This window comes from Macrosteles quadrilineatus, unplaced genomic scaffold, assembly GCF_028750875.1.
Source record: "Macrosteles quadrilineatus isolate MER2022 unplaced genomic scaffold, UCM_ALF_1.0 Scaffold_7__1_contigs__length_78375512, whole genome shotgun sequence".
Taxonomy (NCBI): domain Eukaryota; kingdom Metazoa; phylum Arthropoda; class Insecta; order Hemiptera; family Cicadellidae; genus Macrosteles; species Macrosteles quadrilineatus.
The window spans coordinates 9,814,261-9,830,564 of record NW_026542600.1 but is presented as its reverse complement, the minus strand read 5'-3'; the positions used below and the strand labels follow the sequence as shown (position 1 = coordinate 9,830,564).

The 16,304-nt window shown below is 34.6% G+C and overlaps 1 protein-coding gene across 1 annotated transcript; it reads right to left on the bottom strand.

Moving 5' to 3' along the window:
• Nucleotides 1-2,580: 2,580 nt before the first annotated feature.
• Nucleotides 2,581-16,044, bottom strand: LOC128998195 (ubiquitin carboxyl-terminal hydrolase BAP1-like). Its single transcript, XM_054424215.1, has 2 exons — nt 15,548-16,044; nt 2,581-4,846 (listed from the first exon to the last, which is right to left on the bottom strand). The coding sequence occupies exons 1-2, from the start codon at nt 16,042-16,044 to the stop codon at nt 2,581-2,583; spliced, it is 2,763 nt and encodes a 920-aa protein (XP_054280190.1).
• Nucleotides 16,045-16,304: the final 260 nt, after the last annotated feature.

Here is a 16,304-nt window from a genome sequence, read left to right as displayed (position 1 = left end):
GTTCAAATCCCGTCATGTCATATCACCATTTTTTTACCTAGGACACTATAGGCACAAGCCCGGTATTGTTTTTCATATTATTTCAGGCTAGACCTAGGGGATGCAGCATCATCACTTGGATAAAATCCATTGGTGATTTGGCAGGATTTGAACCGAGGACCTGTTGGACCAAAGTCCCGCGCTCTAACCACTAGACCAGCTTGCTCCCAATGGATTTTATTTAAGTGAAGTTGTCACATCAACAATTGAATTGGTGGATACCTGATGATAGTTGGCGTTTGAAGCATTACGACTTTACATCTTTTCTTTCAATCCTTGAACCCCATTGGTCCGTTATTTTACCACACTAGTGCTCTTAAGTAAGTAAAAAATTCAGTAATTTGAATCTTTCTGATTATAAAAATTGAATTGAAAAGGCTATTTTAAAAATCGGTCATAGGTAATAGTTGTTTACGCAAAGGTAGTGTTAATGACACGAGTAGAAATTAAAGGTACAATCCTTGGCAAGAGACTTAAAAACTTCTACAAGTGATGTTAATACTATTTATGCGAGTTGCGTACCTACACTACTTTACCAACGACAGTTTATTAATTAATAACAATCATTATTCATAACTTTTAAGAGAGTTTATTTTGTCTTTAACCTCTCATTGCCACTGACAGTGATGCAACATATCATTGTACCGCCAAACACTAATCACACCACTCATTAACAATTAAATTGGTCTTAACAGTTGATTGGTTGAAGTTTTAATCATTACAATTTTACTTCTTCTCTGTCAATCCTTGAACCTCATTGGTCTGAAAACTATGATGTTATGTAAGTAAACAATATGCTGTTGAGTGAAACTTTTTAATTCTAAGAACTGAACTGAAATAGGTCGTAGGTAAAACACATGAGGAAATTTTATGAAGGAGGGTAAAGGAGGGCTTGGGTGATTCGGTGGCTCAGTTGGTAGCGTCACGGACTTCGGGCCCAAGGCGGTGATGTTGTGGGTTTGAATCCTGGTCACTACCACTAAAATTTATCAGTACAGTTCACCTTCGTACTGTACCGGCTCACCCCTTGCTTTGCTGGATACATTCCACGCACAGATCTGTAGTCTATGTGGACGGGCAAATGCAAGGTTAAAAGAGGTCGCTAACCTCTTTAAAAAAAAGATCAAAACTTTGTAAATTTTTAGCTTGAATTTCCATGTCAGCCCCAGAATCTTCTGGTCAAATCTCGGGCTGATAATATTTTGATGTTGTTGGACAATTGGTACCTTCTCAAATCTGCACCAGCCTAGGTTTTCTACACTTGAATAGTAGTATGTATATATTTTGGCCTAAATCTAAACCCTCGGGCTAGAATAAGGCCGAAGTATCCCCTGCTTCTCTTACGATGTTACTAAAGAGGTTTTCAGGGTACAGATTCAAGTTAGTTCACTATCTAACTGCTTCTTTACCTTTTTATTGAGATTAATAACACAATTTAAAAGTAACTTGATTTGCAGGTTTGGTATTTAGCATTATACTATCAACATAATGAACGTTTCACCACATTAAATAAAATACTATTGATAGACAGTTGCTAGAAGAAAATCATTTCCTCCAACTTGGTCCATAATGTTTGAGCTATAGTTCAGTAAAAATTGTTGACAAAGTAAATATTGTACTGCACCTCACATTTTATGTTTAAATTCTTTACTTTTTGTCACTGTCACTAAACCATCAATAAAGAGTGCTAAACTGATTAAAAAGATTATTTCTCAAATTTCTCCTGATTTATTAACTAAATAACACTGAGTTCTGGTAAGATAATAAACATTTATTTTGTTATTTTTGTATTATCTTCAGTAATCCAGGTAATGAGAAATATGCAGACATTTTTCTAACATAAAATGTTAACTGTACTTACATGAAACAATGTTTAAGCTAGGTTAATGAAGGGTGTTGTTAATAAATTGTCAACAATTTGAAAACATAAAATGTATATCAAATGAAAAATGATTACAAAAGTTCAACAAGATAATTTATAATGTAATATAAACTATTACATAGGCCTAAGTTAAATTAATCATACATGTTGCTAATTTTTATCATAAAATAATGAAAAAACACTATTATTATTGAAGTCATAATCAGCTGAAGACTACAGAATTTTAAGTTGCATTTCTGTGTATTAATATATAGAAAATTTTATTGTTTACAGTATAGAAGTGTTCCTATTTAATCAACTTTAAATCCATTCTAAGCAAATATGACAATGCTTGCTTTCCAATTTTATAACCAAAGAGAATATTGTTTACTATAACATTTATTGTAAAACTAAAGATGAATATTTAGCCATCAGCAGAATAAAATGTTATCAAAACTAAACAAACATCGAAACAGGATTAACAATGGAATCATGACTCTATTAGCTATTTAAAGATAACAAAAAATAAACTTTTGAATAAACTATTTAAATGTAAAGCAAATGCACTTGTAACATCAATTTTACAAACAAAAACATCAACCCTATACATAATTAACACAGGTTTACTTCTGCTTTTGGTGCTTGGAGCCCCCCTTCCCTCGCTTCACAGAGTGATTTTTTTACTCCAAGTTGTGTTTCTTTGGCATCAGTTTGCGTTTCTTTGCTGTCACTTCATTTGTCTTTTGTGTCACTTTGATTTTCTTTTGTGTTGCTTTGGTTTTATTTTGTGTCGCTTCAGGATTCTTTTGTGTTGCTTTGGTTTTATTTTGTGTTGCTTCAGGATTCTTTTGTGTCGCTTCAGGATTCTTTTGTGTTGCTTTGGTTTTCTTTTGTGTCGCTTCAGGATTCTTTTGTGTTGCTTTGGTTTTCTTTTGTGTCGCTTCAGGATTCTTTTGTGTTGCTTTGGTTTTCTTTTGTGTCGCTTCAGGATTCTTTTGTGTCGCTTCAGGATTTTTTTGTGTTGCTTTGGTTTTCTTTTGTGTCGCTTCAGGATTCTTTTGTGTCACTTCAGGATTCTTTTGTGTTGCTTTGGTTTTATTTTGTGTCGCTTCAGGATTCTTTTGTGTCGCTTCAGGATTCTTTTGTGTTGCTTTGGTTTTCTTTTGTGTCGCTTCAGGATTCTTTTGTGTCGCTTCAGGATTTTTTTGTGTTGCTTTGGTTTTCTTTTGTGTCGCTTCAGGATTCTTTGGTGTTGCTTTGGTTTTCTTTTGTGTCGCTTCAGGATTCTTTTGTGTTGCTTTGGTTTTATTTTGTGTCGCTTCAGGATTCTTTTGTGTCGCTTCAGGATTCTTTTGTGTTGCTTTGGTTTTCTTTTGTGTCGCTTCAGGATTCTTTGGTGTTGCTTTGGTTTGCTTTTGTGTCGCTTCAGGATTCTTTGGTGTTGCTTTGGTTTTCTTTTGTGTCGCTTCAGGATTCATTGGTGTTGCTTTGGTTTTCTTTTGTGACGCTTCAGGAATCTTTGGTGTTGCTTTGGTTTTCTTTTGTGTCGCTTCAGGATTCTTTGACGATGCTTTGGTTTTCTTTTGTGTCGCTTCAGGTTTCTTTTGTGTTGCTTCGGGTTTCTTTGCTGTCTGTTTGACAACTGATGGACGAGGTTGTGTGATCCCTGGCTTTTTCTGAAGATTCAAATTTTGTTCAATCAAATCAGCCAACTTTCCTTGTTCAGCCAACATCGATAGAAAAGTACATATAAACACATCATAGTTGTGTGTTCGCCTGGAGTCATCTACTTTATATCTCTCCCTTTTCTCGTTTTCATCTTTTAAATGACCCTCACAAATCCTTATTTCCTCTTCAAAATTTTCTAGTAAAGCTAGCAAATCTTTTGGTGCAAATGTGTGATGAGCAGTTTCAATTTTGTTACAACTTTCATCTGATTGCAGTTTGTGACTCAAAGCTAAAGAGCTAATTTCCATACCAGATACTTTCTCACTCAATGTTTTCTCCCAGTTTTTAGGTAATATTCCTACTTTCAGACAGACTTTGCAAATTCCGAGTGAATCTTGATTGGATCTAGTTGGAGAATCCACGTTTTCTTTACTAGCAGCCGTAGCAACTCTGATGACGACAATCTTTTTGAAATCCATTGCATTGTTGGGACTGCTCTGTCCAGGCTTCCAGCTCCAAGATTGGGTGGTAGAGTTGAATGCCGAACCCACTACTGAAGAAGGGTCTGTGCTTGAAGTGCTTGGGACAGGTGATGTATGGATTGCCAGAGGTGTGGAATCTGGTATCTTTTCTCCTGTTTTAGAGGTTTCTGGTATCTGGAATTTTATTTGTTCCTTTTCTTCCATAGTTACAATGAGTGATATTTTGGAGAGATTGTGCCTTTCTAGACATTCACACCAATTAGCAGGAGAAGCTTTCAAGTTTTCATCGGTATCCTCAGATTTTTCTGCTTTCTCTTCTTTATGCTCAGTTAAATGCTGCTTTCTTGCAATTTTATTGGGTGTACCCGGAGCAAGAACATCTTCTATTGATGCAAGACTATCAATTTTCGATTTCTTCCTTTTGCTTCCAAGAGAAACTTTTGTCTCATCTGATTTTCCTTTTGATTCCTTTTCTAATTGTACAGCCAGGTCGGGATGATTGAGCTTTACCAATTGCTGAAGAGCTTCCAAGAGGATTAGTCTATTAGCATTTAACATATTCAGCTTAGAAGAGATAGCGATTCGCTGGTCTGGAACCATAGCCATCAAGTTGAAACATATATCACCCCCAGCAATACCTATACGATCAGCAATCACTCTTTGAAACTTATCCGTCCAATTTTCACCCTCATTCCACGAACCGTGATCCATTGGATATGGCTTGAGACCATCCAACTCAAACAGTCTTCCATTGATAGGTACGTAGCTGATAAAATGATAGGCCTCCGCAGTGAACCTGAAAAAAATCATTACGATAATACATCTGGAAAATCTTAAATCATTTTGGTGTTGGATGGCTGAAGACTTATTATTTAGACAGTCCGGCTTATCCTAGAAACTTTAATATTTTTCTTAAAAATTGCACGTACCAGCTATTTGATAAAACATTGAAATCACTCTCTGAATAAATGTTTTGAAGCGTAACACAGCAAAACAACAAGGTGAAGTATTAAAGCAAAGCAACAACTATTCAGACTAACCTAACTTTCTGGTGTATTAAAATCAACATTTTGCAAAGTAATAAATGCTTAAGCAGCTCAGCATAAATTCTGCACAGTTGCACAGAAAGTGCCTCCTTGTCGTTCACACGGGGCGAGTTAAAGTTTAAAAGCTTCACGCCGGTTTTTTACACACAGCTCGTAAACTATCTCAGTCTGGACAACGTACTCGCTCAAAAGCTTGGTACATAAAAAAACCATGGGAAAAAAATAGTGACAGCTATTTTACACGCCTAATTGCCAGCGTTTGAGCGAGCTAGTGTGTAAGTAGCCCAGTGTGAACACACTATGTTGTACTTGTGCACATGTTATTCGAAGATGTTGGAGGAGTATGTTTCTACCGGGAGTTTAAGTTGTAGCAAAAGTGATTAAACGTGAATCAATTACATCTTTCTTTACAGAGTTCAGTCATGAAGACATCTTTCTTTCAGGGACTTTATTTTAGACTTCAAGGGTTTTTCATCCATTTTCCCTAACAATGATTTTCCTCCAATTCAGCCATCAGCTGTTAAAACCATATACCCCTCAACGATTTGTGTGCATAGTTCTTATCCTTGATGCTACAAAAGTCCGAGAACTTATGTATACTTGTATGTCTTTGTAGAAACAACAATATGTTTGCCACAGTCCACTTCCTTTTGAATGTACGGGAACACCAACACGATCAGCAAGATTTCACAATTAACTATACAATAAACTGTCACCAAGTGGTTTAGAAGCCAGCTACTGAGCGAGTGGAAAAAGCATTGTGTGAAAGACTACAAGAGCACTTGCAGGCCTCTTATACGCTGGCATGTAGCTTGTAAACTCACTCACTGTACTAATATACAAATGATGTGTAGGCTTACTATTAATAACAGAAAAGCAGCGAGTAATCACTACTCCTTTAACCCAGAGCGCTATCGCGATCAATGCTGATTGTTTAAGATAGTATTGTGTTTAGTGTTTTTACGTTTAGGTTCCACTACAAGATTTAATAATATTTCAAGCAACTATAGTAATAAAATTAAATTGTTTTTCAGTCATTCAAGTTTTACTGTAAATCATTCACTGTCTAATACTGCCTAATATTTGTTATTGAAATGAAATGAAATAATATTTTATTTCCCATAAACTATATACATATAAGTAGATTGCATTTTTTTAAATTAAATATAATACAGCAAACAGTAATAACTAGATAACAAAACAAAAATTATATTCTGTAGAAATAAAGCGGAAAAAGTGCAAAAAAATACCTTCTATAGGCCTAACAAAGGAAAAAGTCTACATAGGCAGGGCCTGTGTGTAGACTCGAGTTGCGAAAAGGTTAATTTAGATGGGAGGTAAAAAAATGTAAAGGAAAACAAAAAAATAATTCGTATAAATTTAAATTTAAAAAATTGTTCTTGCTTAAAACTGAATTTTTTGTGTTTTGGAATTAAATTGGCGATAAAAATCTCTTTATGCAAACTGAAGTAATTTATAACATCTGGTGAAGATTGAAGATTGAAGAGGAGAGATGGAGTGTGGTGTATTAGTCAGTCAGTGAAGGTGGTGTATCATTGATTGTGTAGTGAAGTGTAGGGTCAACGGTCAGGTCCGCCCAACGCAATAATGGCCTCGGTATCCTCCGTACTCAGTCCTACAAGCCACCCAACAACATGCTTCTTAAATAGAGAGAGATAGAGGGTGAAATTAGAATGTTGACATTTTTGTATCTGTTACACATGTTACGATAAATGATTTGGGTTAAGTGAAAGCAATTCGTATGTGAAAATGATTTTAAAGTTTTTGGAACATTTATACCAAACATTTTGAGAAAAGCGCGTATTGTGGGGATGAGTAATTTTTATAAAAATATTATCAAAGTTTTTGTACATGTGAACTAAAATAAATAAAAAAAAACAGCCTGACTGTCAAAACTCCTTTTTTACTTTTATGGCGCATTTCAGCATTTTGGAGATTTGGTCATTCGATACGTTATCGTGACCAAACCGCTTGTGTTGGAAGCGACAACTCATATTTAAATGTCCTGTCACACTTTCCATAACATCTTCAAATAGGTATCTTTAAACAAATATTGTTAAATTTAGGGTATATTTCAATTCATGTGCAGTGGACTTTCCGTAATTAAACAGTAACCCGGCTTGATGGTCTACAGTATAATAAATAAATTGAAACATTAGGTCTGCTTGAATTATTTAACCAACTTTGTTAGTGACGTTAGAGACCAATGATACATTCAGTGTACAAGTCAAGTCAAGTCAAAAAATTCTTTATTCCTTATAGTGTCACATTACATGAACTTGAATAGTCATAAACTAAATTCAAAATTGCTTACAGCTAATTAAATACATAAAAAGAGTACTTAGATTAGTTTATTTTTACTTTAACAAGAACCGTAATTGAACGATTACAGTATTTGGAATTCAAATTAAGCTAACTGTTTTTTACTAATACTGAAGAAGTCTGCTTCTGCGTAGTAGTGAACTCTTATAAAAAAGACATTTAAGCGTTGCTTCAATTTATTAAATTGTGTTTGTTTTCGGGATGTGAGCTGATATCTTTTCGGGATGTGAGCTGGTATAAACAGGAGAAATTTTAGCCCTACCTATGTAAGCTGTCTCTTCAGTATAAAATTCTAGATTATGCCGAGGTAGCTTAATTTGTAATCTGGTGTTCTGTTAAAGTGGATGATAGTGGATCTATTTTGAATATAAATTATTGTTTAATAAATGTAAAGACTATGAACTGGTAATATTTATAATTCACGAAAGATGCTCTTGACTTGTGGCTCTTTCTGATAGCTTTTTTCTGCTTGATGAGTACTTTATCTAAATTATTTTTTGTTGTTGCTCCACATAGAACAATTCCATATGAAATATGTGAATGTATTAATGAGAAATAAAGAACTCTTAGAGTGTCTAAACTGCATATTCTGGACACCTGTCGCACAGCATGGATACCGGAAGTTACCTTTTTAACCACATCATTTTCCATGGCCCTTCCAAGATAGATGTTTATCGATAATTAGTCCAAGAAATTTTGTTTGCTTTACTTGGCTTATTCTTTCTGATTTTACACAAATGTTTGGTTCAAAATTTTGTCTGCGTTATTTAGTGGAAAATGATATATCATTTGATTTTTCTGTATTATTAAGCAGATTTTTTGGTCAAGGAATTCTTTAGCGAATAAAAGACTCTCCTAACCTTTTTCAGCCAAGATGCCGACATTCCATAAAAATCTGGGCTATTTGAGTTCTTTAATTTAGCGACATTGCGCAACTTTGGTCACTTTGCAATTTTTATAACGTGGAAGCTCATGGGATGTGCCTCAATAGTATTTTGTCCTCTCTTAGATAATTATGCCCAAGTCTGGGTCATTTGATTCTTTGGAAGCACTTAACATACTATACAAATGTATTGAACTGTTTGATATGTGTTTACTTAACATTGAGAATGAAAAAATGTTATTTTGTGGTAATCAAATTTTATTCGTCTTATTTTCTTTTTTTAATTTTAGAAATAGCTTTATACAAATTTTATTAATATTTACATAGGCATATAATTAATTTGGAAACTAGGATTAATATTATTTTTAAGACTGGTATGGAAATTTGACACTTATTTGAACATTGAATTCAAGAATGTCACAAATATGGCAAATATGTCATTTTTTATGTAATCTAAATTCAAATTGTAAATTTTAATTTATAAGTTCTTTACCTCTTTGTGAGTTTAAGCATTGAGTAAACGAGTGAAAATTTAAAAACGTACGTTTTCAGTAAAAGTACTTTGCAAATTTTTTCCCCTTTTTTCAAAACTTTAATTTTTTTTTTATTTCATTAATATTTGAAGTTTTATAAAATGTCCATGGTAACGCAATATCTTTGGTAGTTTCTTTTTAAAAGAGCATCTTTAGTGGAAAAACACAAAATCCTGTCACGACCATAACGGATGTTTAAATGAATATTAAAAATAGTTAATATTATTTTTATAACTATGTTTTGCTATAAACTAATTTACTTTTATGACCATTATACAATAAAAAGATCACTGAGCTTTTGGTATATTTGGTCTTTCTAGAAAAAAATAATAAAACTCAAAAAATTGAAAAAAGCTAATAAAATCTTTTTAAGTTTGTATAACTCCGAAAAAACTTACCTGAGACCCGAAAAATCGTTATGTTTGTATAGAGGCGTGCTTCTTTTGTGTATAAAACATTGAAATATGAGGATATTTTAATTTTTGAAATTTTTATAATAGAAATCATAAACGTTATGGTCAGGGACAAGCGGTACGGTCGTGAATTGTCTGGAATAATCTAAATCTTTCTAAACAATCCTTCAATTATCCTGTTAGTTATAATAAAAATATGTGTTTCAATTAAACTAAAATGTTCAATTTACAATTATATTTAAGTTATTGTCACGACCAAACACACTATAATCCATAAGGCTGGATTGGTCGTGAAAAAACCCGCGATGGTCGTGAAACTTTGGTCGTGAAATTACGTGTTATTTGGCTCTGTTCTGGCGGTAGCCCTGCACCTCATGTTCGAGGATACAAAGTGGACTTCTAGGTTAATCTAGCAATTGAAATATTTTATAAACAAAAATTAACACCATGTCTACTTCATCGAATGACTACGTACGGTCATGGACACACCAAAATTACAAAAAACACAATCTTTCCTTTATTAATCTTGTAATTCCTCCTTTCAACTCGAAACGACCTGTACTACAATCCTGACGTACACCCCGAACTAGTCTCTAAAACCAACTGACTCCATCGACGCCAGGCTTGCCACTGTCGTGCTCCAAAGATGAACATTTTTCCCAAATGGTCGTGACGCCAAATCGAGGGACAGACTTATTTTGTCATGGTAGTCAGTTTGTAATGACAATAAAATTATAATATGCTCCTTTTTTGTAAGTTTAATAACCATTGATGACATAAAAATATGGCTTTATATATTTCAGCATGAATAATTAGTCTAAAAACAGCGTGAAAGTTGGAAAATGTACCCTAGGGACACGTCATGGTCGTGAATTTTGTGACTTTAAAAATACGAAAAAAATACCTAGAACCTATTTAAAACCAAATAAATGTGCGTAACATGTTGCCCCCGTCCCAAAAAATATTAAAACACATAATAATAAACTACAAATCCAGTCCCTACGTAGTTAAAGGCCAGGGACATGAAAACGTACGTTTTTAAATTTTCACTCAAACACAGTTATTTCAAACACGAAATAGAACTAACTATATGGAACTTGGCTATATGGAATCCATTTTAATTCCAACACAGAAAACCCCAAACAAATAAATCGGCTGATAAATATATTAATATTCACCGGTATCTGTTTAAAGACAGTAGGCCTACAGTTAGTAACATCCATCCCACTTCATTACCCTTTACTTTACCCTTATATTTTGTATTAGGCCTAGTTGCTTACTAATTATTGTTAAGGCTACGTACACATGAGAGCATTGTAATACGCTTTAGGTAAGCCTTTGCATACACATGACAGCGTTGCAACTTTTGAGTAATTGTCCTATGGCACGTCCCGGCAAAGCCATAAAAAGTCTAAACATAGTTTTTGTTTGGCAGCCTATTTGTACTATAGAAAAAAACAAATGTGAATAAATAATAAATAATAATAAATAAACTGTGTGAATAAATTAAAAAAAATTCTAAATCCACCATTTGGCCAACTCTTTTTATAATTAAACTTATAATGTTTGAGATTAAAAAGATTTTCAATTCCGTTTAAATAAATAGTACGGTATCTAGAGTTTTGTTTATGACTTCAGTCAATCCCATATTTTCTAAGTGTAATTAAAGACATTTTTGGGGACCTGTAATTTAACTGGAGGGCCTTGTGAGTATGGATTAAACTATGATTCGGGGGGGGGGGGGGGGGAGGGGGAGCTTCTGCAACCTCGGCTTTGGGAGGGATGGGCATCTCTGTGCAACTTCACACTGTAGCAGATCTATGTTTCATAACAACCCCTTACTCAAAAGATACAAATCTAGGCTTTAAGCGCCCACACCTTCCCTTTGTTACCACCACCGATAAAAATATCATGCAGTCTGAGGAAGTAAGTTAGTTGTAGGTGTATTATTTTATTTTGTGTTTTGTTCTTTCAGTAAACTTAAGTTAATTTTAATTTAATTTTTATTTGACTGTTCAAAAAAAAAATATATTTTTTAACCTTTCTACAAACTGTTGGGATTGGATTATTGAGAGTCTAGAGCATTTTAGTCAGTGGAGTCCAAAGCTTACCAGTAGGCCTACCAATTACAATGTTCAGTCCAGTGGCGTAACAGAAGGGCTTGCAGTTCCTGCAATGCGAGGGGGGGCAGTGGCTGAGGGGGCTTCGCGAAACGGCGAGCGGAAACCGGTGAGCAGAGAGGCCCGTGAGACGAGGGGGGACGAAAGATTGCATTGAAATGTGCAATCAATCATTCAATAATTGTATTGAACAAGTAACAACATTAATGTTATTAATAATATGTGATGTGGAAAGCAAAATGGGACCTCTTGTTGGTGATGCAAAATTTTCAGTACGGCCAATATAAGTAATTAAGCTAGAAAATGTCGAAATTTAATTTTTTTTTTTATTGTTATAAGAAGAGGACATTTAACATAGAACAGGACAGTATCGGTTAAAATATCAAATTGAAGATGTAAAAGGTCAAAATAAATCATTTTGTTTGCCTCTGCACGGTCTGAGAAAAGATACTTCTTGTCGCTCAATGTTATTTTGCCATTACGACAAGAAGTCCCATTTCTAATATTCACTTAAACAGACTTTAGTCAAAAAAATGAATTGTCCTGCATTCTAGTGGAAATTTTAACTACAACAAAGTTCAGTTTATCGAGAAAAAAATATCCTACAAATTTTGCGGTCCTGACAAGATGTAGATTTTCTTATCTTATAAAGAAATAACATAGGGCCAACAAAAGGTCCCTTTTCTGAAATGTGATTTTTACGACATGCTTCAATAAAACAATTATTTGAATTGAAACTATTGTGAGTTAAGATCAAAATTGGTATTGCCACAGAAAACGTCATGGCCCCCACAAGGGTGGGGCTGGTGCAACTCTGGTCACAGGGCCCGGGCCCTCAGGGGGCCCGGGCCTACCCATTTTTTCCCCCCATTGAAGATCTAAAAAATTCTTTACTTTTGGAGTTTTAAAAATATGAAAGATTGTAGGCCTAATAATTTTGACCTAAGTTTTCTTCCCAATTCGCTCGGTATAATACTGTACTAAAGCATGGATTGGATAGCATCGGCATCGACAGCATCGGTCATTCTCGGCATTACTCGTGCACATTCGTTTTTCTCTGTGACTACTCGCGCAAGTTCGGCAGCTCAGGCATCCACTCCCAAAAAATGTAGTATTGTTAAAATTCTTGATGAAAATTGTCACTGAATAAAATATGATTTCATTGGTGTAAGCTGTTAAACTCGATTTACGTAAGTTTTTTTCCTACTCCATATTACAAAGTACAATTATAGCAGTTAAGATAGCCAAACCCTTTTACAGGGAAATAAAAAGGACAAAATATTAATAGGCATGGAGCTTTTGTGTATTGATATAATAGTTTTAATTGCTGAATTCCTGTAATTTTAAGTCTTGTAAAACTCATTGAAGAACTCTTTTCTTCCCTAAAAAAGGCTGCAAAAGTGCCATTTACCACTCACAAATTTAATACCTAGATTGCCTTAAAAACTCACTAAAATACATGACATTTTCAAAATTTTCCCGGGGGAGAACCCTCGGACCCCCCCTCTACGCTGGGGGGTATTTCATACCCCCTCGACCCCCCGGTTGGTAGGGGGGCCCGAGCCAGATCCTGGTAACAGGGCCCACAATTAAATGTGGGGGCCATGGAAAACGTACTACTATAACCCCTATTGCATGGCAACGCTGGTGGCGCTGCCTACGGATTGACAGGCAAAGCTCTCTCAAACCGCTTAATGCTTTTTACCATGCGGTTGGCATTCTGGGTATAGTAGTACGTTTTCTGTGGTATTGCCTACGAAGAGGACATTATACGTTTTTTTTTTTTAAACCAACATTGTTTCTTAGAAAAAAAAAATTTTATCCATATTTGAAATTTTCAAAATGGTTTTTCTCAAAATTATCCTTTCCATAACACAATTTCAAAGTCCTTTAACAAAAAAAATCATCTAGACGCATGGGACTTGAACGAAGTGATTCAGAATTCAATAAGGAATTCAAATATATATAAGTTTAAAACTCAAAATTGAAAATTCCTGACAAGAGGTCCTCATTCGCTATCCACATCACATTATGTTGTTATCGTTTAATTTTCCTAGGCCTATTCGGTGATAACAAACTAAGGTGACAAATATAACTTTTATAACAAGGGTTATTGATTATTATGCAATCTTAATTTCGTCACAGAGAAGTATTTTTACTTCACTGTGCTTTCGTACACTGCTTATGTCTACAAACATTTTGAAACATTACCTCTGGAGCCTGTAGTCGAACGTTGACAGGGGCTTTTAATATTGTATTATTTTACAATTTAGTTTTGCCCTAATATTAAGTTATTTGTATTTAGTTAAATACAATATATTGCTCCTCTACTGAGTTTGTTTGTTAGTCTTATCTTATTTTACCTCACAATTTTAATCAATAGCCTACAAAGAAATATGTTTGTAATGTGAACGCTTGAAATCCATACAAAGACCAAATAAAAAAATATAATAGGCTATTTTAGCCTGTGATAAAAAGTATATGCCAATCTTTTAAATTAACCAACTTTTAGTGTATGCCTATGAGTTAATTATTGCGATCAATAAAGACTAACCCAATAGATAATTGATAAGAATGGGGTAGCGGATTTTTATCCCCCTGGAATTTTACCCCCTGGGCAAACGTGACGTCACAAACCAGGGGGTAAAATTCCGGCCGCGAACTTTTGAATTTCGCGACATCAGCTCGATGGATTAAACGCAGAATTAAACATATATTTTCACGGTTGTGAGTTTAATCAGAACACATCAAATTATAAAAACCTAGAATGTACGGCCCGGATTTTTACCCCCGGAATTTTACCCCCGGAATTTTACCCCCGGAATTTTACCCCCGGAATTTTGCCCCCCGGAATTTTACCCCCTGGCCAGATATAAATTAGTGAGAATGATTAATTATCGTCATTCAGTTTTAATTTAATGGTAAACATTTTATTATTAAGTAGCCTATCTTAATTTATATGTAACATTAACTAATAGAACAGGGTTTTAATATTAATTTTGAGATTCTAGTGTCAGGATTCGATCTTTGAAGCCAACTGTTGGTTAATATGATCAAAATAAAACAGCGAATTGTGTTTACTTAGTTGAAATTTTACAAAATAAATAAATAAAGATAGGCTACTAAATAATGAAATGTTTACAATTAATTAAAAACAGAAATAATAAAATCAATCATTCAATTTCTAAAATCAGCCGGGGGGTAAAATTCCGGGGGTAAAATTCCGGCCCGTACATCTTCAGTTGCCTAAACGCTAGTTATATGGACAGGGGGTAAAATTCCGGTTTTTATCGCTAATCTAATTAATCACGCTCTGACTATTTTCATTAGACTTCCAAATCCGCGGGGGTAAAATTCCGGCCGCGAACAAACTTTTGGCCACTCAGGTTACTTAGTCATAGTGACGTCAGCTTTGCCCAGGGGGTAAAATTCCAGGGGGGTAAAATTCCGGCGACCCATAAAAATGTGTAATAAATCAAATATAAAACCTCCTTGATATGAAACATTCTGATAAGGGTAAAAAATAGGGTATTTTTTTATCTATTTATAATTATTGATATTGATATAATGATAGTGATGTAACATTATCATCAAACCATGACTGAAATACTTAACACACCCTTTTATGGAACATTGCCCATAATTTATTTACTAGACTACTACAATATAATAATGATGAATCTGTTTAGGCTACTTGTTTGTTGTATGGGTGGTAAAAAAACTTTTGGGGAAAAGGGAGAGGGCATTCGATTATGCTGTATGGTGGTCTAATAATAACTCATACGAGGTGGGCCCAAAAAATAAGTTTGCAGAGGGGCCCAAAAAAGTCTGTTGCGCCACTGGTCAGTCTTTAAGAATTGGAAAATTATACTGAAAAAAATACCTTTCCTTAACTTATCTTCCATGAAGGTAAAGGGTGACAGTTTAAGATGTAGTATATACGATTAGTGCTTAATTTGGATCCTAAATTACGTATACAAGGGAAATAAGAGTCAGGAAGCTTGTAGGTTCATGTGTCATGTGCTGGACGGGCTTACATACATTGCTTTGGCTTATGTTAAATAGGCAAGTGGCAAGTGTTATAGGACTAAACTTTGATCAGAAATTATGAATAGCCTAATTATAAGTTAGCTTTTAACTGAAAATGCTACGTACTCACCTCCCTGTACTTGTTCCGGTGCACTGTTTGAGCCTGTTGGCTTCAGGTATGGCGTGTGAGTTGTGAGCTCTAGCAAGCTCGGGTGTATTACCAATGGCCCATCCTTTATTTTCTGGACTCATGCCATGAGTATGAGATTTAAGTCGACTTAAAGTACTGCCTAGATGGATATTATCGCAGTTCATCAGTATCGACACGAGTGCATGTGTGGCACAGCTATTAGGTATCATTTGTTTTGCAAAGAATATTGTATTTACTAGGTCTTCGTCCTTGACGTAAGTGTCATTTTTAACGCCTCTCCTCTTTGATCTTCTTTCCTCAATCCAGCGAAAAAGGAATATAAATCCATAAACTGGACTATCCACAGATTTTTGTAGGTCGTATATTTCTTCTACTTCAACACCTTTAACTCCAAAATCTTCTAGGAGCAATGTAAACAATCCTGGATCACTTTCTAACTCCAACCAACTTTCGGTGAGACAGTTAATATTGGGCATTTTAAGGCCAATAACGAAACTTAATTAATAGTTTATGTCGAATAATAATCTTTCTGGTTTGTGAGATTTTAAAATGTAGAAACTAAACGCGGACTCAGAATTGTTTGAGTTTGAACACGATGACATACAACAGTAGTTAGTTTTTTAGTTAGTTGCAACTTTAACCTTACCAGTGCTGCCAACCAAGATGTTTAAAAAGATATTTTATGTGATACTGCAACTGAGCTATAATAATATTTATTTTTTATAATCTATTTATC

Excerpts from the sequence above, each read along its gene's own strand:
- LOC128998195 (XM_054424215.1), bottom strand. The coding sequence starts at position 16,044 with ATGCCCAATATTAACTGTCTCACCGAAAGTTGGTTGGAGTTAGAAAGT. Across the intron at positions 4,847-15,547 it reads ACCGGAACAAGTACAGGGAG|GTTCACTGCGGAGGCCTATC; the intron begins GTGAGTACGTAG and ends GATTTTTTTCAG.